This window comes from Podarcis vaucheri (assembly GCF_965113315.1).
Source record: "Podarcis vaucheri genome assembly, chromosome: 2".
NCBI lineage: Eukaryota > Metazoa > Chordata > Lepidosauria > Squamata > Lacertidae > Podarcis > Podarcis vaucheri.
The window spans coordinates 5,699,533-5,724,634 of NC_138760.1; the positions used below are offsets into that span (position 1 = coordinate 5,699,533).

General features: G+C 45.8%; 1 protein-coding gene across 1 annotated transcript in view; it reads right to left on the reverse strand.

Annotated features, from left to right (window-relative positions):
* Positions 1 to 22,301, reverse strand: part of ESYT1 (extended synaptotagmin 1) — a 63,519-nt gene extending 41,218 nt beyond the window's left edge. Inside the window, exon 1 of the mRNA XM_082205469.1 lies at positions 21,894 to 22,301. Coding sequence (XP_082061595.1) covers positions 21,894 to 22,244 — 351 coding nt within the window. The 5' untranslated portion in view covers positions 22,245 to 22,301. The remainder of the gene's footprint in view (positions 1 to 21,893) is intronic.
* Positions 22,302 to 25,102: the final 2,801 nt, after the last annotated feature.

Below are 25,102 nucleotides of genomic sequence, written 5' to 3' on the forward strand. Positions count from 1 at the left end.
CTCTTAACCCTGCTACCAGCTGGGGGAGTACAGTTGTTTTTCGGGCTGTCATCCATGCGCCTGCAGTAATTTCTCTCTCTCTTTTAGATCTATAGAGCAATAGAAGAAAACCACACTGTCCTTGGGCGAGGGAGGAGCCAGCAATCCTGGCTCCTTAAGCCAGAAGGGAACATCCCTGGGCAGCTGTTTCCGCTTCCTCTCTGTGCAGAGAAATAGTAAGGTTGCAGGCAGGGGGGCAAAGGGGGGTAGGAAAGAGAGAGAAAAGACCAAGGACAGAAAGGCTTTTTACAGCACTGCTTGTTTAAGATAACCTAACACCCTGCTGCAGACATTCAAGGACAGATGATACAACTGCAGCTCAAAGGCAAGCCATCTGCATCACCATACAAGCCCACAATGCTTATTTCTCAATAGCTGGGTGATTTATTTTAACCCAGTGGTTTTGTACCCAGTTTACCCACTTCCTCCTTCCATAGTAATCAGGGCTCTGTTATTTCTGTAGTGTGTGTGTGTGTGTGTGTGTGTGTGTGTGTGTGGGCAGGAGCTGACAGGAAAATCACCTTTGTTTGGGTTTTAAGACGCATCATATTTGCATGCATGCACACCAGATATGTGCCACTACTGGGCACAGCTAAACACACCAGTGGGTGTGCAACACCCGGAAGGGAGAGAGTGTTGAAAATACACTTGTGTTGCAGATGGCAAAACAGGCATTAAGCGCACAAGATTAAGGAAATGAAAAACAGGAGAGGGTCAGAGGTCTTTGTAAAGGATTGTAGAATGTTTGTTTAAAGAAAATACTGTTGAACTACTGATATAGAAGTGGGAAAAGGAGATACGAGGGTTAGGGATAGAGGGGGCTGCCAGACATTTACCCACATGCTTCTTGATAGCGGCAAGATCCTCCTTGGCAGTAAGACTAGCACTTTGGAAATAAAGAACCCATACTTTTGCCAGGGGGATGAACAGGGTCAGCATTAAAAGGTCCTCTCTTCTCGACAGTGGCACAAGATGATTTGCATGGGGATCATGTCTGGAGTTTGGAATGCACTGATTTTCATGTTAAGTCCCAGATCATGAAACACGGTCAGGGCCGACCCACCTATGAGACAATTCATACCCCCTCCTTGCTCCTGATGTAGCCCTTCATTCTCCCCTTCTTCCCTGGCAGGAATGGAGGAGGGGTGCCATTTTGTGGTTCGCCTCAGGTGCCAAAATGTATTGGGCTCGTCCTGAACACAGTATCCACAGTTTTTAGGTGCTTTGTGAGATGAACTGGTGGGACACCCTGTTCCCCATCCGTGGCACATACAGAGGCAGATAGGAAACCAAGCACATGACAACAGCTCTCTTCCATTATCTTTAAACACTTTCAAAGAGACAGTGACTGTCTTTCAGTGTTGCTGTTGGGGCTGAGAAAGAAACAACCTGGATATCAAAGCCGAATCCCAACAGAATTAAAGTATCCCCTCTCCCCTTATTTATATTTATTTAGAAGTATTTATAGCCTCTATGGCTCAAGTTCTGTTTCAGACCAGTTTGGCCCCCTTGATTCTGAGGGATAACTTTAAATCTCCATGGGAAGAGGAGATAGTGGAGGAAGTGCAGAAGTGCGGGTTGTCCTCCCTTTATATAGAGTCCATGACGTATAGCCACGCCAAGGCGGTGATCGCTCAAAGATTAAGGGATATTGCCAGACAGGAGGACACAGCCCGTGTGAAACCTGGGTTGTTTCTGGGGGAGCAGTTGTATCGGGCTGCTCCAGCTCGCTACCTGGCGGATATCCACTACGTGGAATACCGCAGACTATTTACTGCGGCTAGGCTGAATGTTCTTGACTCGGCGGTTCTGAAGGGAAGATATGGAGGAGTCCCATATGACCAGAGATTATGCCACTGTGCATTGGGCGAGGTAGAATCCACAGAGCACATTTTACTGAGCTGTCCCAGCTACAACGATTTAAGACAGTATCTTATAACCCCATACTTACCCCAGCTCAGTTCCCGACAAAGAGGAAAGCAGACAGCATATCTGCTAAATAAGTCTTCTGGGAAAACAACCTTGTCAGTGGCTAAATTTCTTTTCCTGGCACTCAAGTGTTGGAAACGTATAACTGAATGCCTTGATGTGGGTTATCTGTGAGAGGTCTAGTACTGTGGCCCTACCTATTTATGTACCCCTATGATGTTATAGTTTATAATTATTGTGTTTTATTTCTGACTATCAGTCGAATAAAGGATATTGATTGGTATTTATAGCCTCACCTACTCACCAGAGTTCTCAAGGCAGCTGTAAACCCAGTTCAATACACCCTAAAACAGACAACAGTACAATACAATACACAAAGGTGTGCACATATAAATCTGACCCCCAGTTCCCCCAGGTGGAAAAGAGTCACCCCACAGCTTAGCAAGAAAAGATTTGGAGAGAGCAGGCGGGGGGGTGGGGGTGGGAGAAGGACTGTTTTCTGTCACCTCAGAGCACCTGATTAATGTGTTATTCCGATTAAACATGAGCCAAAGGCAGAAAGCACACAGAGAAGCAGTGAAGAGAGGAAAGGCCATCTGCTTCTGGGAAAGGAAACTAAGCAACCCTCAAGCAAAGGGATAGCAAGCCGGATGGGCTAAAGCCAGCCTGGAGCTCCATCAACCTATTGATACCAGGATAATGCAGAATCAATGCATGACGCTCAATAAGCATAAAAAGCACGCGGTTAAAATCAAGCCTCGTTCCTTTTCTCGTAACACACATACACAGAGTTCCCACTGTGGATTTGAGTATCACTTGGAGGACACATTGTTCTCCAAAAGCTCACCACTTGAAAAGAGTAGGTCAATTTGTAGGCATTCCAGCCAAACATTTTAAGCATCACGCTGCAACACCTGCTCCTAAATGGGTGATGAAGATGAAGAAGAAGAAGAAGAAGAAGAAGAAGAAGAAGAAGAAGAATAATAATAATAATAATAATTTTGGACTTGATATCCCTCCTTTCACTCCCTTTAAGGAGTCTCAAAGCGGCAAACAATCTCCTTTCCCTTCCTCCCCCACAACAAACACTCTGTGAGGTGAGTGGGGCTGAGAGACTTCAGAGAAGTGTGACTGGCCCAAGTTCACCCAGCAGCTGCATGTGGAGGAGCGGAGACGCGAACCCGGTTCCCCAGATTACGAGTCCACCGCTCTTAACCACTACACCATGCTGGGTTAACACAGCAGAGTGCCAACTCTCAAGCACTCAGGCAAATACTGTACATCCAAAAATGCATGTAGCTTACAAAGTGTTCTGACTCGAGCACACATCTCTGTTTGCCATTTGTCCCTTGAAAGAACAATTTTTTTAAAAAAATAAGAACATTTGCAAAGCTTCTCTACCTGGTTGGCTGGAAGCAATTCTTACTCCCCATAGGCGAGCAGCTACTTAAAGGCTACCCTCGTGTTAATTCCTCCTTGCGTGCGTGAATGGCGTGTGTGGCAAAAGAGCAACACAGAGACAGGGAGACACACCCCACTTTAAGAGTCAGGCCACGGGTCTATCTAAAGCAATACAGTGGTGCCTCGCAAGACAAAAAGAATCCATTCTGTGATTCTCTTTGTCTAGCGGTTTTTTCGTCTTGCGAAGCAAGCCCATTGACAGATTAGCGGATCAGCGCTATTAGTGGCTTTTAGCGGCTTATCTGCTGATTGGATCAGCTGATAAGCGGCTTAGCGGATTAGAAAAAGGGGGGGAGGGAAAAAACCAGCAGGAACTCGCAAGACATTGTCGTCTTGCGAAGCAAGCCCATAGGAGATTTGTTTTGCGAAGCACCTCCAAAACGGAAAACCCTTTCGTCTAGCGGGTTTTCCGTCTTGCGAGGCATTCGTCTTGCGGGGCACCACTGTACTGTCTACACAATGCCTGGCAGAGGCTCTACAGGCTTTCAGACAGGAAGCTTTCCAAATTGTCCCAGCGGGTGCCAGCAATTCAAGCCAGGACCTTATGCACACAAAGCCGGTGTTCTACCACTGAGCTGTAACAGCTCCTCTACATCCTAGTGGAATGTGGCTGTGAACTCGGATGGCAGAGGTCTAGTTTGTATGTGCAGGAGAATCAAGCAATAGAGCCTTTCCAGACTGTGCCACCCCGAGCTGCAGGTGGGCATCTGCATACTTGAAAGCTGCCCCATAAAATAATTTGCTCATAGAAAAACAATAGTCCAGGGACATTTCTCTAGAACACTTGTGTGCTATCCCCGGGGGCTCCCAGAGCAGGGGTGTACACTGGCAAGACTTTTTCACTGAAAAAGGAACGTGTGCCCTACAATACAACCCCCCTGTGACTGCATATTATAATAGGTAGATCAGGAGTAGAAGACAAGATGTTTTTCAGTGAAGTTTGTCCATTAATTATCTTCTCACTGGGAAAATACCAATAAGAAAATACCAAAAACCTCAGGGTTTGCTAGAATAAAGTATTTAAAAACTGCTACAGTATTTCATAAACCAAACCTGGGAATAGATTAACATGCAGCAATTTCTCTCTTCCCTCTTCTTCAACTTAACACACAACATCCCAAAGATTTCTGGTTGAATTCAGGCAGCAGCACTTTATTCTGTTTTCCCAACGTTTCCTCACCTGAACATTTTCATTTTGTGTGTGTGATCTTTCACACAACATACAAACCACTTCTGGAAAGCTAGCAGAGTCTATCAGGAGTTTAGCACTCATTTCAGGATATTTGCTCCCCCCCCCCAAAAAAAAACACCCCCAAACATTTGCAACCCTGTTAACCTGGAAAATCATGAGGAGTTTTTACATTGTAATTTCAAGCAATGAAATTTCATGCAATGTTCAGCATATAGTTATTTCACACCATTTAAAAGTGTGACAGGGTGGCACACATCAATCAACGAGCTACAGCTCCATAAAGCAACAGGCAATGCGCTGTAGAAGGAAGGTTAGAATCCGGGATAGAAAGCATTAGTATCATAATCAGGAAAACTAACACAATAATGTTAGACCTTTTGAGCCAGTGAAGCCCTCACTAACGGAAGGGGGAGGGCAATTTTATCTATCTCCCCCCCCCAAAAAAAAACCAGCCCCTCCTACTGCCCCCCTTTTTAGAAATAAACATTTACTGGTAATTGTCTGTGGTCTCGACTGTTACTACCAACTACTACAGTTGTTATTCAAATGCTACAACAGAGTTTAGACTGTGACAACTGTTTTTCAAATATATTTTAACTACTTCCCACTTTGAAATAAATACATGTTTTGGTTTATTTTTCATTTTTTCAGATAGATTATCCAACTGCGCATATTCAAAGTTTTTGAGTCCATTCTGTCCTTGAAGGAACTTTGTCACTATTCCAATTTGATGCAATAAGCATCGTGGCAGCCACTGCGGCATAAAGGAATATCTCTCTCATGTTTTTAGGAATATCCGAATCTATGATTCCCAATAGGAAGGCTTCTGGGTTTTTCCAAAAAAGGAATATTTACTCCTACTCCTCTTAACCCTCCAGAGCAGATTGTAATGGTAGTGGGGGGAATGACAGGAATTGCAGGTGGGAGGAACTGGGATAAATGGCCTTCCCTCACCCTTCTGGGTCAAAAGCCCTTTCATGAACCAAGAGAGTGTTCTATAGTTGCTTAATACCTCTCAGCATGATAGACTGAACCAGTATAGAAAAAGGACCTCCCTGGGTTGGAAAGCAGCACGACAAATGAGACGTTGCTGCTTTCTAGGCACAGGACAAGTAGAAGAGTGGATGAGCTGGCTGTAGATTAAATTCACGGCATGTATTGCCCTAAGAGAGAATATCATGAAAATGATGTACAGGTGGTACATGACCCCAGTCAAGCTTGCAAAAATATATCATTTGCCCGATAACAAATATTGGAAATGTAAAGAAGCTGAAGGTACTTTTTTTCACCTTTGGTGGACGTACCCAAGGATCAAGGCTTTCTGGGAAATGATATATAATGAATTGAAAAAGGTATTTAAATATACTTTCCCGAAGAAACCAGAGGCCTTCCTCCTGGGCATAGTGGACCAATCGGTGTTAAAGAAGGATAGAACCTTTTTTATGTATGCTACAGCAGCAGCAAGAATCCTCATCGCAAAGCATTGGAAGACACAAGATTTACCCACCTTGGAAGAATGGCAGATGCAACTAATAGACTATATGGAGATGGCGGAAATGACTGGCAGAATACGAGACCAGGGAGAAGAGTCGGTGGAAGAAGATTGGAGGAAATTTAAAATGTATTTGCAGAAATATTGTAAAATTTTTGAATGTTGAGGACATTGAAATGAATTGCAGGGGTTTTAGCAACAAGGTAAAATGTAAGATTGGATTAATAACAGATAGATTAACAGGACATGAATTTGCTGAACTAACTTTTAAAGGGGATACAAAAATGGGAGACGTGAGGGAGTCAGGAAAATAAGTTAACCAAAGAGGAGAAATTAAGAAAGAGGGAATTTTTGTCTTTTTTATATTTGTTTTTTTCTTTTCTTTTTTGTGTTTAATGTTTGTATTTTTGTATTTCATAATTTTGTAATTTTTTTGTCTTTCCTATTGTTTTTTTAAAAAAACTCTTTTATTATCAAAACCTAATAAAATATTATCTTTAAAAAAAAAAAGAGCTGGCTGTAAATTATTCTTTTATGCTAACAAAGGGGTTTGTTGGTGGAGGAAGGGTAGGGGATGGGAGAGAACTGAGGGTGCAACTTCCACTTCATCCATTTTGTTTAGTTATAAATTATATTTATATGTGGAATTTCATTGTGTTTGTGTGCTTGATTTGTATATCTCATCTTCTTCTTCTCTAATGCTTAATATAATATTGTGCTTTCTTGTTAATGATAAGGTGGATTATTTGCATCTGAGTCTCCCTTGTAATGTTTTGATTTGATTATCTTGCAATATTCCACTACTTGATTATTTAAGCCTGCTGAGAGATTCCCTTGGAAATGTGAAGTATAGAAATGATCTAAATAAATAAACCTGGTATACTTAAATTGCTCACCAAATTTTGGCAACCAGCTTGGTTGCAGGGAGAGGAATAACCCAACTAAATGCAACAGTGCAATGCCAAAGATGGTTCACAAAGGGTGCATCCCACCCTCCTCCTTTTAACTCTGCCCCATAGCTATTAAAATAAATAGAAAGTTTGCCCAGGTCCACTTCCAAACCGGCTGGGCTTGTTCTGGGACTGAAGAACTTGTCAAGATGTTTGCTTTCCTAAATGAAGAAACCTGAGCTGAACATACAAGTAGCTTTTGAGGTTAACAAATACGGTGGTTTTTCGGGATATCACGCTTCAGCTCCTGTATCAACTACCGTATTTTTTGCTCTATAAGACTCACTTTTTCCCTCCTAAAAAGTAAGGGGAAATGTGTGTGCATCTTATGGAGCAAATTCAGGCTGCGCAGCTATCCCAGAAGCCAGAACAGCAAGAGGGCTTGCTGCTTTCACTGCGCAGCGATCCCTCTTGCTGTTCTGGCTTCTGGGATTCAGAATATTTTTTTTCTTGTTTTCCTCCTCCAAAAACTAGGTGTGTCTTATGGTCTGGTGCATCTTATAGAGCGAAAAATACGGTGCCTAACATTGTTCTGGGCAAGTTGTTTCTGGCCACCTCCCCATGTTGCCTCGGGACAGCGCACTGTAAGGCAATAGCAGCAAGGAGCTAGAAGCCACGTGATGAACCGTTCTTGCAGTTTGGGGTCTGTGGTCATATGCCTGCGCTGGTCACCACCGCAAGTACCACAAATGCACCAGAAGCAGATGCTCGACTCAGTCCGCTTTGCTACGTGCAGAAGGAAATCGATTTTTGCAGAGACTTCAGCTGCAGTGCCACCTGACAATATTAGATCACTGGATACGTGGTGTGGGCGGGCTTGCTGGTGCGCAAACATCTGCCTTCCTCACGCAGTCATCTCACAAAGGAGAACAGCAGGAACGTTGCCGCTTCAGGCTTTCTCAAATGCAGAAAGTCAAATGACCTGAGCAGCCCATGACTAAGAACAAACAACAGGCTTAAGCATATTTGCTAAAAACTGTTGGTCGTCACAAAAATACAGACCTAATGGAGAGATGTCTGATCCACGGGCTGCTAGAGGAAAACATAGAAGCCTAACAGGGCTGGCCCAAGACATTTTGGCACCCGAGGCAGACCCCAAAATGACGCCCCCCCTCCCTTCTTCCAGGGAAGGAAGAGTGACGGGCGGTTTACATCAGGAACCAGGAGGGAAGGAATAGCAACTTCAGGATCTGCTGCCCCTGAGGATTCTACCATCTGAGGCAGTCACTTCACTTTGCCTCATAGGTGGGCCGGCCCTGAAACCCAATATAATTTATCCCCATCAACCCATAAATAACAAGCTTTCTCCCTACCACACCATCATAAAATGAAAGTGTCTGAAAAGCCTCTTTCAAAAACCTATCCCTAGGGGAATCATACAGGGAACAATACAGTACATAGTGAACAATATCTTCCACCCCTCCTTGGCAGCAATGAATAAACACTTTTTATGTATTCAAACACGTCACCTCTCTGAACATGTTGTAGTGTGCAGGCATACTGTGGCACCTCAAAGAGTAAATGTTTTCTTTATTCCACTGACAGATCATTCCATAAACTAATCTGGCAGATTTCGCAGAACATAACAATGGAACGTTGCATCGTTTGAAGATAACGTCTACTTAACAGTCCCATTCCACCAACAGCCCCAGTCTAGTTTTCTTTCTTTTTTATTGCAACAGATTTGCAGCTAAAGGAGTTAACAGCCTTAATAAGGATATTGGGAATCAGTCCCTGCTTAATTGTAAGGGCTTTGCATTTGTTGGTTAAATTTTGTACAGATTTTTCGGAAATTTGCTCCACCCAACTCTTCTCCCACCGCGGCCAGAAACTGCATATGCTGTCATTTCGGTCAGTACAAAAAGCAACACAATATGATCTCTGGACAATACTGAAGAAAACCCACCCTCAAATCTTATTGTGGCAACAGGAGTGCCAGAAGGTTGGCTCACAAGCTGTGACAACTATTGCCTAGCTGAATACTTCTGTATCACTTTGTGGAACGATTACCCCCCACCCCCAAGATATTGAGCAGTATACAACTAACTAGTTTGGTTTGCACAGGGATTTTTGCTTGCGTGATGGAACTCCCCCACCTCTCCCTCCAGATCTGTTTTGGGGGTTCCCCCAACCTTCTGGAGCAGATTTGCAGAGGACACAAGGCACATGTGGAGAGAGAAAGGGAATAGAAGTCCATTGTGCAAGCAGAAATCTTTGCACTGATGAAATGAGTCAGGCGGATTAAGTGAAGGAGGCACTAAAATTACCTACTCACAAGGAAGCAACTGAAATTCCCCTTGTCACGCACTCCTGACCCATCTGCAAGATGTTTTTACCCCAAGGAGGTCCGAGGCAAAAGCAGCCAGTGGAAGGGGAGGGAAGAGTTCAACTGGAAGTGCAACTTGCATGGGAATGAATTCATCCTACGAATGAATGCGCTCTGAACAGCCCCCTCCCCAGAGCAATGCAAGGCAGAAGGGGTCTTGGGGGCTCTGTACACACAAGTGGCAGTGAAACAAACAGCTTACCTCAAAGTCACTCCTGTTAAACTGAGGAGGAAAAGTAAATTTGTACTCACATTCATTAAGCAAGTATATTCCTCCTGGTCCAAACAAGCAATACCCCCCCCCCCCGCAGGACCTGCCTCAGCCCAAGTTTGCAATCATTTAGAAAGCCACGCAAGGTCTCCTTTATTTCTTAAAGGCATTCAGTGTGTCTCAATGAAGTTACAGGAGTGTTTCAGCAGAGTGTTTCTGCTACTGATCTTTTATTTTATGTATTTATTTTTACAGTCCATCTTTACTGCCCGGAGCACAAGGTGGTAGACAGGTCCCCCCCCACCTTGTCATTTTATCCTCACAACAACTTTGTGAGGTAGGTTAGGCTGAGAGAGTGATTGGCCTAAGGTCACCTAGTAAGCTGAGTGGGGCTTTGAACCCTGGTCTCTTGGGCCCTAGTCCAACACTCCAACCACTGCAGCAGACAGGCTCCCTTTCACCCTGCTTACCGTTTACAAGACTAGTGACTAAGCCATGGGTAGGCAAACTAAGACCCGGGGGCCGGACCCGGCCCAATCGCCTTCTAAATCCGGCCCGCGGATGGTCCAGGAATCAGTGTGTTTTTACATGAGTAGAATGTGTCCTATTATTTAAAATGCATCTCTGGGTTATTTGTGGGGCCTGCCTGGTGTTTTTACATGAGTAGAATGCGTGCTTTTACTTAAAATGCATCTCTGGGTTGTTTGTGGGGCGTAGGAATTTGTTCATCCCCCCCCCCGACAAAAAAATATAGTTCAGCCCCCCACAAGGTCTGAGGGACAGTGGACCCAGTGGCGTAGCGTGGGTTGTCAGCACCCGGGGCAAGGCAAGTAATTTGTGCCCCCTAACCCGTGGATTTGCGCCCCCTAACCCTAACCCCCAGATGTTGCGCCCGGTGCCGCCGGCCCCCCCTGCATCCCCCACCGCTACGCCACTGAGTGGACCGGCCCCCTGCTGAAAAAAATTTGCTGACCTCTGGACTAAGCTGTTATCGATTACAAGACTAGTGACACATTTGTAATGTTTTACATTGCTCAGATAATGGAGCACTTTGCAGTTTTCATCAAGCCAGGGCATAAATAGGCAAAAAGCAAAGGCTGCTTGGGTCCTTCAGGCCCTGAGTCACTCTGCCTCCCTCTTTCAAATGGAAGTCTTTTAGGGAGGAGGGACAGGGTCTGTGTGGAAAGCACAGGTCACAGTGAGACCCTTGAACACGGTTGGCATATTCCTAAGCCAAATGTCTCCAGTATCTGACTCCTTACAGACAGATGTGGGTACATCACTTCGATGGAGTTCATCTAACGGCTCGCTAGTTCCCGTAAACACAGCTCACACTGACTCAGAAGTGTTATTCATTTCTTCTTAAAGAAGCTTAGCTGCAAATGGCAGCATCCAGCTCAAAAGGTCTTCAAAAAAAATGGTAGGAAGATGCCAGACCAGCTTATATTTAGAAGCTCCCTTCGACAGCCTGCCCCAAATGCTACACCCACTATTCTTAATCGTGTGGCCCTCAAATGAGCAGCAGAAGCAGCATTTCCTGTATAGGAGAAAACAGAGTGAGGAGTAGGTGGTGAGTCAGAGAGAAGCATTCCCCAAATGCCGGTGCTGCTAGGCCTGCCAAGACAGATTCCGTGGCACAGAGAAGGGGATCTTTTTCCTATACTGTGAGATTTTTGATCTGCTTAGACAGGCACCTAACAGGATCTAAATTACCAGCCTTGCCATACACTTCGGTAACAGCCACCTGCCTGCTTGCATGTGACCATAATAGCCTCCAGGTAATCTGGCAGGGAGGTTCTTATAAAATTAGAAGAGTTGGCCCATTTTTTTAAATCTTTCAGGTCATCTATAGTACGAATAGCTAAATAATAAATGTATATGTGGGCAGACAAGCTCATTTAAAAAGGGTGACCTAGTAACTTCGGGGGACTTGCTTGGAAAACTGTGTGTCTGTATCAGCACAAACATTTTGGCTTGCCCAACAGAACTACCTCCCTTCTCCTCCTTGCGTTCTGTTATGGGGGTTCTCCTGACCCCAACCCCCAGATCTGACCGAGGGCATGCAAGGGGAGGAGATGGGAGAAGCCCTTGCACTAGCCCCAGATAGCAGCTGAATTTGACCCCTACTTTAGATAGGTAAAGGTAAAGGGACCCCTGACCATTCGGTCCAGTCGTGGCCAACTCTGGGGTTGCGGCGCTCATCTCGCTTTTATTGGCCGAGGGAGCCGGCGTACAGCTTCCGGGTCATGGGGCCAGCATGACTAAGCCGCTTCTGGCGAACCAGAGCAGCGCACAGAAACGCCGTTTACCTTCCCACCGGAGTTGTACCTATTTATCTACTTGTACTTTGACGTGCTTTTGAACTGCTAGGTTGGCAGGAGCAGGGACCGAGTCACGGGAGCTCACCTCGTCACAGGGATTTGAACCGCCGACTTTAGACTTTAGATAGTTGTGCTTTTTAAAACCACAATTCCTACTCATCCCATGCAACTCAGAAGACTATAATATCAATTTTAAAAACCTTCCAACTTCCCCTTAAAGTATCCAACTCTTTGGCACAAAGGCTATTTGGAGACAAATCTGAGATTTTCTAAACTTCTGATAGCGGAGATTATTCTTCTGAATTAAAATTGGAGGCGCTGCTCCATGTTTACTGCTGAAAAGATTTACCGGTACTTTCACAGTTTAAAAATAAGAAACCATCTGGTCAAAAGAGTCACATCCACTAGGTATGCTCCATGACTGGAAGCAAGAAAGCCCACAGGAGTGACTCATGGAAATAAGCAATATATTCTCTGCAAGGTGGTGCGGCAGAGAAAGCACAGGTAACTCAACCGGATCATTGCAGCGGATGGTAGAGCAGAGATGTAACTGACAGAGAATTGCTCTCTTCAGAAAGGGAGCCCAACTGGGTGGAGGCGTGTCCAGAGCAGTGAGTTATGCAGATATACAACAGGCAGGTGAAGCTTTTAGGAGCCTTGAGTATTAAATCAAATGCTACTGTATTGGGCCGAATATAAGCTGTACCTGAATATAAGCCGCACCTTTAAAATGGGGGAAGAATAAACAGAAAAAATACCCACATATAAGCTTCTCCATTCCTCGCTGCTCCTGGCTGCATACCCTTCCCGCCTTGGGGGAGAGGACTGGGGACTATGCGTGCGTGGGACAAGGCACCGCTTTGCCACGCTCCTGCCGCTGTTTGCCCCATGCTCCTGGCTGCATACCGCAAGGTTGCAAATATAAGCCACACTTTAACTTTTCATGATCAGAATTTGGGGGGAAAGTGAGGCTTATGTTCAGGCCAATACGGTATTTCTGATGGCACACCAGCAAATCTCATACAGTTACTGGTTCTTCAAGGTTCTGCAGTTAAGTGAAACAACATGTAGCCTCCTGGTTCAATCTTGGAACAGGGAAGGTGTGGGTTCAGAAGATAGAAGGCATTCAGAAGATAGAGTGCCTCCCGTTAGCTTTGGCTGGTGGCCCTGGACAGGGATAGCTAACTTTGTCTTCTGTGCCCTGCTAACTTCTAAGTTAGATTACTGCAACACATTATACACAAGGCTGGCTCTGAAAATGGTTTGGAAACTTCAGCAGGTGCAGAATTCAGCGGCCAGGTTGCTCACTGGGGCAAGACGGTTTGAGCATATTAAACTGATCCTGGCACAACTGCACTGGCTGCCAACAGGTTTCTGGACCAAATTCAAAGTGCTGGTTTTGACCTATAAAGCCTTTGATAGTTAAGGACCACAAGACCTCAAGCACCGCCTCTCCCCATATGAACCAGCCCAGGCGCTGTGACCATCCCCTGAGGCCCTTCTTTATGTACCCCCCCCCCCAGTTTTGGGAATGCTCTCTCCAGAGAGGCTCACCTGGTGCCTTCATAGCACGTCTTTAGGCGCCAGATGAAAACAGATGAAAACATTTGTGGCGTTTGTGCGGAGCCCCCAGTCGTCTCACGGACTATTGACCCATACACCACTAATCCGCTGCCACCAACCAGGTCCTTCCTGGTAAAAATCACTTCAGTCTCAGTCAGCTTTTCAATTAATAAAGAAGAATGTATTTTATTTCAGACATAAAACAAAACTTTTACAGCATTCCAAAGGGTGTTCCTCTTTACTTTCTTAATCTTATGTTCCTCTCTCTATCTCTGCTACCTCCCCACACTCAAGGACCAACTGCCCTAACTGGTGGTCCTGGGCCCTAAGGAAATTAGATTGGCTTCAACCAGAGCCAGGGCCTTTTCAACACTGGCCCCGGCCTGGTGGAACGCTCTGTCTCATGAGACCAGGGCCCTGCGGGATCTGATTTCTTTCCACAGGGCCTGTAAGACAGAGTTGTTCCGCCTGGCCTTTGGCTTGGAGCCAATTTGATTCCCTCCCCCCCATTTTCTTTTTTCTTTTCCTTCTCCTGCAATGAGGCTACATTTTAATATTTTAATGTTCCATTATTTTAATGTTGTATTTTATTTTTGTTTATAGTTGTAATCATTCAACTTGTTTTTATTATTGCTTGTAAGCTGCTCTGAGCCCGGCCTTGGCTGGGGAGGGTGGGGTATAAATAAAAATTATTATTATTATTATTATTCAACCAGGCATTCAACTGATTATATCATTCTATGGCTTTTTAAATATGTTCGTAGGAGAGGCTTTGTTTTTTATCTTGTTTTTATTATGTATTGCGTGTTCTCATTTTGTATTTTAATGTTGTGAAGCACCCTGTGATCTTCAGGTGGAGGGCAATATCCATATTTAATAAATAATAAAACAATATTAAATCCAGGGAAATGGGTCATTTTGGACAGACCCATGCTAATCCCAGCTTAGAGGAAAAATCCATCAGAGAAAGGATGCTGTCATATCTGCAAAGGGGCTTGCCGCCCAGATGAACTATTAATGCAGAGAATTCTTTGTGCGGCTGCCAGTCTCAGAACAGTGTCTGACTAGCCTTATTTTTTTCAAAACATGCAAGAATTGTTCCCCCCTCCCCCTCCCACCCCAAAGTAAGATAATATATTGCCTTCTGGTTTAAACACTCAGAACCCAATCTAGCTGCTTCCTATTAGCTGTAAAGGTTCAAGTCCGATCCAATTATCTCTCTCCTCTATCTCTCAACACGCACAAAAATATTACCGAGAGAGTGATAATGCATCTCCACAAAAACACACAAGACATTTTGCAGGTTTTAAAGCTTCAGGGTTTCTCACAAAAGCGGATCCACGAGGAAAACTGACCAAAGAGAAAGGGGGGCATTGCTAGCCTAATCATTGCTGAGCCACAGGAAGTAGTACAGTGAGAGAGAGGGTGTAAGAGCTGGGGAAACACGTCGGTGTGGTGTGTGGGTTCCCAGGAGGAGACAGGCACGCAGTGGGTGGATCAGTGCAGTAGGAGCTATGGGGCTGAAGAGCCAATAGGGGAAAACCAGAAGGGATGCAGGATGCAGAGCCATTGAGGCTTGAGGAGCGAAATATAGTAGCAAAACATACTCGCATCACATTTAAGAAATGGTGTCAAGCTTCAATTGTATACACACTTAGCTAGAAGTAAAATGAGTGGGATTTTGATGTAAATCTGAACATGTTTGGGCTGCACAACACCATAATCCTAAACCCTGCACACTGGTAGAGCACATGTTTCTCATGAAGAAGGTGCCAGGTTCAATCCCTGACATTTCCAGTTAAAAATACCAGATAAACACAGGGGTGGGAAACCTCACACCCAGTGGGCCAAATATGACTCTCCAAGCCCATCGACCTGACCCCTGGGACTCTCCCCAGGCCACACACCCTCCTCCAGTGCCTCTCTATGGCTCTCCTTTAACTGCAATAATGCCTCTTACCTGCTTGGAAGGGGGGTGTGCGGATGAAATGTAGCCTACTATAAAAAAGGCATGTGTCACCTCCACTGTTCTGTCCACTTTTCCTTCATGCCTCACCCACCATTGGAATGTGGTCCGGAAACATCCCTGGGGGAATGAGGCGCTTAGGCTAAAGGAGGTTCCCCACTCCTGAGGTAACAGGATCCTTCTCTATCTGAGACCCCGGAGAGCCCATGCCTTGCCACCCAAAACTGGTTTTGTGAGTTACCACTGTTTATTTAATAATTACCACTGTCTCTATTTTCTGCATTACATTTCCTTCCGGCCTCACTGTTTACAATTCCTCACGTCCCCCAGAAAATACGACGTCAGGATAACACTTCATGCAACAGACTTCATGCTGTCATAAAGGTGCCACATGACTGTTGATTTTCCTGGAGAGTCAACTGTAGTAGATAATAGTGAGTTATGTGGACCAACAATCTGGCCCAATATATAGCTGCCTCCTCCTTTGGTGCTAAATGGTTCTTGGGCTGATATAAATTGCAACATGGAGTTAGGATGCCTTAAGGCCCACCTGGGTTCTCCTTTCACAGCTTGTTCACAGAGGTCATCCAGAGATGTGATGTTACAAAGGCACAGTTGGCCTCAACTAGAGCTGACTCCATGCTGTGGGAACATGCTTCCAGCAGAGATTTAACACCCAGACACCCTTGCTTCTGACTTTCAGGCATCTCTTATAAAAGGCAAGTAAGCCAAAAGTCAATTCAAGCCACTTACTGCTAGGAATGAAACTTGTTTATTTTTAACGCAAGCGGTTATTTTAACGCAAGATTCCAGATGTTAGAACTGCAACCCAAAGGCCTCAGCAAATGAAGCTGGCCAACGCAGCAGTTCAAGTTCTGGGCATCTGTGAACAAATTTAGGAGCCTGATGTCATCAGTGCAGCGACGAACAAAAGCAGAAAACTCTCCATTTATGGCATGCAATGAATCGTTTTTATTTTCCACCACTAAGTGCACATGCACACTGTAACCACTCTTTCCTCACCACAGACACAGCCAACCTTCTAAAGTGTGATGGGGAAAAGCTGGTTTTGACTTCTTTCTTAACTCAGAAACAAAAATAAGTCTGCTGTTTCGCACAGACATTGAGCAGCACTAATTTATTTAAGGAAGATTCACAATCTCAGCTAGGATGACACCATCCTTAAGTTTTGCCCTCCTGGATTATTAATTACAACAGGAAAAAGAATGAATTTTAGACCCTCTTTTTAATGTACTGCCCATGTTTACTGCTGTCTTGGGTCAAGGGCTATTGTTATTATCCTAACAAAGTGAAGTCAGCGAGTTTCATGCAATATGAGTGCTTTGACAGTTTCACTACAGAATCAATTTCAAGGGACAATAAGCTTTTGAAGTACCTGGAACATGACCTTCCTTCTTGCTGAAAGCCACATCCAAATGGACAAACCTATTCCATCTTTAACAGTTCTGCACCCTCAGCAAGATACTAAAATATATCCACCAAGGCATTGTGGCTTCAATAGTTTCAGAGTCAGCAGTTCCACCTTCCTGGCCCTGGAGTTTGTTGTGCCCCAGTAGATCATTTTTTTAAAAAGAGTGACAACACTGCTACCTGCACTGCATTTGACAACTTGGAAATCTCAGTTTGTTTTTATAGGTTTCTAGTCCTCAATCCTACAAAGACAGAGTTCGAAGTATGCAGGCTGGCTACATATGCTAACATCTTTGCATCATCAAAACTGATCAACGCTTTGAAATTACTTGTGCTCCCCTATTATGAATAGAAGTAACCAGGGCTGGCTCAAGACATATTGGCACCTAAGGCAAACCACATAATGGTGTCCCTCCTCGCTAGGGAATAAATATCTACTTTGGGAACAAGGGTGGGAAGAGCCCAGGACTGCCCCCTATTCTCCAAGAGGCTGCTGCGGAAGTGACATGGGGGACGGGAATGCCAAGGAGGAGGCAGAGACCCCAAGGAGCACATCACAGCTGTCAATGCCACTGCGGGAGAAGCAACAGGATCCGCTGCCCCGTGGATCCTGCCACTTCAGGTGGCCGCCTCACCTTGCCTCATGGGTGGGAGGGCCCTGCAAGTAATACTAAACAGGTTACATTATTGGCACAGGTTGCACATTTTAGCTTCTTTTGCCATAGAATCTGGATTACTTTGGCACAGAATTTTCATTCCAATGCTCCCATTCCTGCCCATAACCATACTAGTCAATAGCTCTGAGGTACCCACTCCTCATCTCTTAGCTTCCCGGAGTCCAAGGAACCTAGCACCCTGGTGCTAGTTCATTTGTCACATCTAGACTTTGGACCAGAGAATGCTTGCTTATATCCCTATAGAATCAGGTCCTCTGTTGCCACTATGCAACAAAGCCATACTCGTTGCATCAGGCTATAAAGAGAAATATTTCACTTTTCCATTTTCAGCAGCCGCAGCAAAACTGGGTAGCTATCTTACCCAGGGCCCTAACAGTACAGCCATCCTTCAGGAGCGAGTACATTTCTGTATCTCCTGTAAGATTTTCTTTCCTCCTTATCAGTAAGACACAGGGCTGAAGGGGGAGCCTCAGCACACTTCCTGCCACAATAGATTTTAACATGCTGCATCTCCACCTTATCTTATTTTACTCCACCCATCACATAGAAGGAGAATTGAGACTGATGATCAGGCGCTAGAGAACACAAGATCGGAAGGATGGAAGCAAAACATAATGGACAGGAGTTTTTTGGTTTTTTGCTTAAGTTCCAGCAGAGGAGAGTTAGAGGAGACAAGGGACAAGCCAGGTGAAAGCAAGTAAAGCCAATAATAGGAGGCAAGGTGGTTTGGGAGTTATATTTGTTAATATAACTCAACCCTGCTAGGCATCTTTTGGCCACACCTACACTTTGCAACAGCAACAACACATTTAATTCTACCTTCCCACATTTAGGGCAATTTATCATGGCTTTCCACATTGCTTTTTCTGCTGATGGAATGGGGTAGCTATAAGTCTAGAATAAACACAGGAAAACCTGGGTGGAATTAACCACTTCTCTTCATTTTTATAGGGTCCCCCCATTTTTTCCCCATACCTTTACATCTCTAGGGATGTCCACAAATGCCATTAAGTTTGGACACTGGGTGTTGCAGAGCCGCAGGAGCTTGGAACTGAACAGTTGTTGTTTTCAGTGACCGTTAAGCATTCAGTGTGATGTGCAATCCCAGTTTCAGTTACAAAAGATACAATTAAAATGGAATTAAGGCAAGCCAGCATGCACTTCGGCCAATGTTAGTGCCCCGCTGGAGAACTAGTTTAACAGTGTGACCCTTAGGACCAGCAAGGGTTGCAGCCCCTGAAGCAGTATGGATCTTTCAGCTTGTGCACGGGCTTGCAGAGGTTTCAGGCTACAGTTAACCCAGGGCAAGTTCACAAGTTCCATTTGACAGCAAGAGCAGAGCTAAGGTATCACATTCCAAAACTGTCTCCCAATGTTAGCTGATTTCCTGAAGAGACAACATTCTATTCCATAATGCTGACACCAGCTATGCACATCCACATTATCTCATAAGAACAGCAATTACCACTTGGAAAATGATAACCTGTGAACTCACTTTAGATTAGGGTGCTAAAAGCCACATTGCAGAACTGAGAGCTGAAAGATACTATCATCGATTTCCAAATACTCAGGTTCTTTGAACATCCCCTGAAACTACAACAGAACTCAAATCAGGGACACAGTAAAAAAAACAGAGGGGCGGCCTTTTTCCACCCTGTCGCCTGTTTTCGTCCCTGTTGGCAGTCTGTTCTGTTCCCCTGTGGTTCTTTGCTTTTTGGACCACAGATATGGGACTAGAAATGTTCCACCATCACACCCAACTAAATACTAGCTAGAGTGAGTGAAAGGTATGGAGAGTTGTGTTTCTCTTGTAAGAAGCCATGGGCTTAGGGGGGTCACTTGCCCCCCATAAAGTAAAACAATAAAAATACTTCAACTGACCAATCACGTCATTTCTGCCCCCCCAACAAAAGTCCTTCCCCCCCAACAAAAAAACCTGGCTATGCCCATGTAAGATGCCATGTAAGACACCAACATAAGATAGAAGAATATTGCGATACACAAAGAGATTCCAGAAAAAAATAGAGAGAGAAAACTAAATTCCTGCTGTTTTACTCCTTTTCTTGGCTAGATATTCTTGTCCCTTATAGGGTTGCTCATTCAACTCTTCCCTAGTATTTATGTAAAGGGAGGGCAGAGAAAAGACAAGAAAGAAGCAAGACAGGCATGGCAGAAGACAGTGCCAATATTTGTGCATGAGCTAGTTAACAGGAGGATGGGAAAAGGTACCTTTCTCCAGGAAGGGCATCTACACTATGGTTGCCAGATGTCCCCGGATCTACAAATCTGTCCCCAGACAAAATACGTCCCCAGATTTCATTTAATGTCCCCGGATTTAAACTTTAAGTGTTGTAGATTTGTTAGTAGGGAATGAATGTTGCGTGATTGGTTCAACAGCACAAGACACATCATATGGGGACTTACGGTGAGGCAAAATGGCAGGCGCCACAGCAGTGAGCTGCTCCTGAAGCCAGCCAGAGCCAACTGTGCTACCAGGCTGGTTCCGGGCTGCTGAGACTGCTGCTGCCACAGCCACTGCCGAGGGGGAACTGTGGTTGCCCGGCGCATCAACTGGGGGAACCACTGACACACACACCCCGCGACCCAAATCGAGCTGGGAGTGAGAGCACCCGGCCGACTGCCCAGCAGCACTCCAGGAAAACCCCAGAGCCGACACAGGGAGGGAGGAGAGGAGAAGAAGGAAGAGGAAGGGGGGAAAAGAGGGGAGCCCTGACCTTGCTGTGCCACTGAGGAGGAGAGGTAGGAGAGCATCGGGAGGGCAAGGACTACTGCACGGCAGCTAGTGCTCCAAGAGAGTAGGCTGGGGCCCAGAGGAAAGTCGCGTGACAGGTGAGACCACAGAAGAGAAGATGTTACTTCTTTTTTAAAGAAATAATAATAACTTTTTGAAAATAACCTTTTTCCTCTTTCTTTCTTTTTTAAGTGTCCCCGGATTCTTAGAAAAAATCTGGTAACCTTAATCTACACAGATAGAGAAGCACTGCAGAGAGATGGGAGGCAGGAAAGCAGGAAAATCACATAGGGTTCCCTCAAGGGGGAGGGAGGAGGGTTCTGGAAGGAAGTTTTAAGGGGAGCTAAATAGGGAAGCAGATGACAAAATGATGGATCAAAATAGTTAAAGATGCAGAAAGGAGAGCTTTGGAAAGCAGGAAAGCTATCAAGAGAGCAGGAGCAGTTACAAATTGCAGGAGGGTGCTAAATGCAGCAGCCGTTTTGCAAGAGGGTGTGAACATGCGCTTCTCCCCAAGCCACAGCATCTAGCCAGAGGCTGCTGCCTTCTTCCTTCCACTGGAGATGCAGTTTCATTTCTTCCCTCATGCAGAGCAGTGAAACATGGAAAGTTACAGGTTGATGGCTGCAAACACCCTTCTAAGACAAAGCAGCTGGAAGGTGAGCAGAGGGAAATAATGCTACTACTACTGCATAATAATATGTAGCATTTCTATTGCTCAGAATCTTTGCATGTCCGCTGCTATCCTTCCAATAGCCCTGTGACATAGGCCAGTATTATCCCCATTTTGCAGATGAAGCCCGAGGCTAACTTCTTCCCTGTTTTCTTTGCCATGGAGAAGAGGAAGGAAAAACCTGTGATGCCAACAGAAGCAGTGAGATTCACCTACAGATATTTTGCTTTCCACAGGCCTGGTCAAGACACCCACAAGGAAACTAAGGATGGAGCAGGGCATGGAGTTAGGCATCAAAAATGCAGGAGTGCAACAGTGTATACTACTCAGCATCACTTTATGCAGGTTAAAAGACGCCTGATTGATTGTTGCAAGAAAGTAGGTTCTGAGGGCAGTCTGGGGCCACACCGTGCAGCCCTCAGCAGGTCTGGACAGTATGTATGAGATCCACCATGGAAGATTTACAAAATCAAATCATTAGAAGCTTTAGAGGCAGCTGGTACAGGCATGTGTGTCAAGGCAGACAAACTGAGAAAACATTTTAGTGGGCAAGTAACTTTAACGTTACTTGGTCCTTCTTGGACGCGGGATCACCGCCCTGCAACTGTATTTTTACCAATATTTGCCCACTCACCCACCCCTTTCAAAATAAGGCTTGCAGGAGCAGGAAACCGACACCCACGTAAGCAGCCACGCATGTGAAACCGGGAATGCGCAAATATTCCCTATGAGCGCATCCAAGGCGAGAGGATTTGGGCATGGCTGAGCTCCTGCGATCCCAAAGCTCGCGCCTTGTTTTGCTGCTCCTTTTCTTCCCTGGGGAACTTCTTCAACGCTACGGGACGCAAGGGGGAATCCCGGAGCCCTCCCCGCCCCCCCCCCATGTAAAACGGCATAGCCTAGCTCTTACCCAGGCGGGCAGCTCGCTCTGCCCCAGGCTTCGGCCCAGCCCCGTGGCGCTCAGCGCCGCCTCCTCGTCCCCCAGGAACAGCCCGGCGGCTCGCAGCGACCGCTCCTTGCTCATCCGCCGGCCCCGCCAGCCCATGTACAGGGCCACGCCGGCCACCACGAAGCCCAGGCTCAGCCCCGCCCGGCCCGCCAGGTACACCGGCAGCAGCCACAGCAGCCGCCGCCCGATCGCGCCCAGCGCCGCCAGGGCTTCCGCCGAGCCGATGCCGCCGGGCAAGCGGGAGCCCGAGGAGACCCCCGCGCCCGGATCCGGCGCCCCCGCCGCTGCCTCCTGCTCCGGGGCCCGCTCCATGGCGCTCCCGCCACAGGAACCCGCCAGTCTCGCACTGCGGCGAAGCCTGCAACTCGCCAGCTCCCGCGGCTGCTGCAGTCCGGGAACGAGGCTCGCTCGCTCCGCCCGCCGATTGGAAGGCGAGCTTCCGAGGGCGGAGCTGGGCGGGACGCCGCGCCCCGTGATTGGGCAGAGGGGGAGGAGGAGGAGCCGGGCGGCGGAGCGAAGCCGCGCCCCTCCATTCCGATTGGGCAGCTGCCGTTCCGAGAGAAAGAAAGTAACGAAAGGCTGGCACCGCCCCCTTTTCTCTCTCGGGCTGCAGCTCCTTCGGGCTGGCCGCTGTCCACACGCCCCGCGGACAAGAGAATTGACCCTTCTTTCTTCGAAGGGCTCCGCTGGGTCTTGGGCGGGGAGGGAGGGAGGGAGGGAGGGAGGCGCGGTAGCCCTTCTGTGGTTCCTGAGCCTCAGGGCGCAAGTCGAGCTGCTGCTCCTGCTGCTTTTAATTGCAAGAGGTTCCAAAACAAAGTTTCCAAGCACATTAGCAGCACGCGAGGCTTCCTCGCCCTATTCCAGCCCATTCAGAGAATCGTAGAATTGTAGAGTTAGAAGGGACCCTAAGGGTCATCTAGTCCGACCCCCTGCAATGCTGGAATCTTAACTAGATCATACATGACATATGCTTAAAAACCTCCAAGGAAGGAGAATTCACCACCTCTTGCGGGAGTCTGTTCCACTGTGGAACAGCTATTACCGTCAGAAAGTTAAAATAATTTTTTTCCCCTTCCAGTAGCACCTTAAAGACCAACTAAGTAGTTCTTGGTATGAGCTTTCGTGTGCATGCACACTTCTTCAGATACACCTGAAGAATAGTTAATTTCTGTACCGCCCTTCACCCAAGCAGAACAGGGCAGTTTAAAATAAAAAAGCACAAAATTACATAACATAGTAACAAACAAAAATAATATCCTCCCCACACAGAGAATCTTCACAAACTACAAATCAAAGCAATGCACACCTGTGTTACAGCAGCAGCAAAGGTGAGGCACCGCATGTGAATGGTGTTTGGATGTTGTTGTTTAGTCATTTAGTCATGTCCGCCTCTTCATGACCCCATGGACCAGAGCACGCCAGGCACTCCTGTCTTCCACTGCCTCCCGCAGTTTGGTCAAACTCATGCTGGTAGCTTCGAGAACACTGTCCCACCATCTCGTCCTCTGTCGTCCCCTTCTCCTTGCGCCCTCCATCTTTCCCAACATCAGGGTCTTTTCCAGGGAGTCTTCTCTTCTCATGAGGTGGCCAAAGTACTGGAGCCTCAGCTTCAGGATCTGTCCTTCCAGTGAGCACTCAGGGCCGATTCCCTTCAGAATTGATAGGTTTGATCTTCTTGCAGTCCATAGGACTCAAGAGTCTCCTCCAGCACCAGAATTCAAAAGCATCAATCGGCAATCAGCCTTCTTTATGGTCCAGCTCTCACTTCCATACATCACTACTGGGAAAACCACAGCTTTAACTATACGGACCTTTGCTGGCAAGGTGATGTCTCTGCTTTTTAAGATGCTGTCTAGGTTTGTCATTGCTTTTCTCTGAAGAAGTTTGGATGTTACTGGACTCCAACTTCCATCAGCGCCAGCCAGCAAGACAAGCGGGAGGAATGATGAGACTTATAGTCCAGCAACATCTGGAGGGCTCTGTCCCTGGGCAGTGCAATAGTGACTATTGTGTGCAGAGTTAATTTTCCCCACTGTGATTCAAGAAACCACATTCATCTTTTTACACTTCTTTTTTCCAGTGTAGCAAGACTTCTAGATGGTGTTGAATCTTGCTTGCTTGCTCTTTATAGCCACTAACCAGAGCTATCCTTCTGTTTCTGGAATTACAGTATATGAAAATAAAAGTGTAGTTTGGAATGTTATTCGAATTAGCTACTCAACAGTTTGAGAGAAAGGAAATGACTGAATAGGCCATTGGTATTGTACTTTTCTCAGCACCAAGTGCTTATATTAATACAAATGGTTTAATTTCACACTCATTTTTTAAAAATGAAGTCTAAATATATAGGAACTATCCATACAGCATGCTACAGTTTTGAGGGCCTTGTCAATATTTGCCTCATTTTAACCACTAGCTGTCAGTCCAAACTTTGCTAGCCCCTCTTGATTCATGAAGGCGATCCTGTATCTGTAGGTATTTTAGAAATGTGTCCCAAGCACATCTGTTGCCTTTGCATAATTCTGATGTAAATCTCATTTAGTCTTGAACCAAAACATGAAGTGTGACATGAGGAGCCTCTAGAATACCCTCTCTGTAAAGTTAGAGAACTTCTCCCTTTAAACAACACTTGTTTAGACTTATGAGAATTCAGTGAGACCAATATTTCTAGTTGGAGTCTGAGGCTTCATTTAAAGTCCAATTCTGTAAACTGTTCAGGGACCTTTATTACTGGGTAGTATATTTCCACTGATTTTCATTTAAAAAATAAATGAAATACATACATTCCTCTTTAAACCTCAGTAACCAAAATTTTTAAGCGCTCAAAACTATTCTTGGCAAGGTATATATTCCAATTAGTTTTTATTCATTGACTCTACCCCTTTCATTGTGGCTTCTCAGCTTTCTACTACACCCCTTCTTCGAGAGAACATATGTGATTATGTTAAATAACCACAACTTTTGTAGTAAAATTCTAATGTCATGTTGACGGGTATCCTTAATGCTGGTGAATTCTCTAGATGGGTTCCACAGACCAGTTGCAAGTTCAAGGGCTGAATGTCCAATTACAAAAAACATAGTAACAATTTATATTTTATCAGGCAAACTGTACTGGCTTTATCTTATTTGCATGTTGCAGCTCTGCGTACATTTCCTCCTCTTTCCCACTA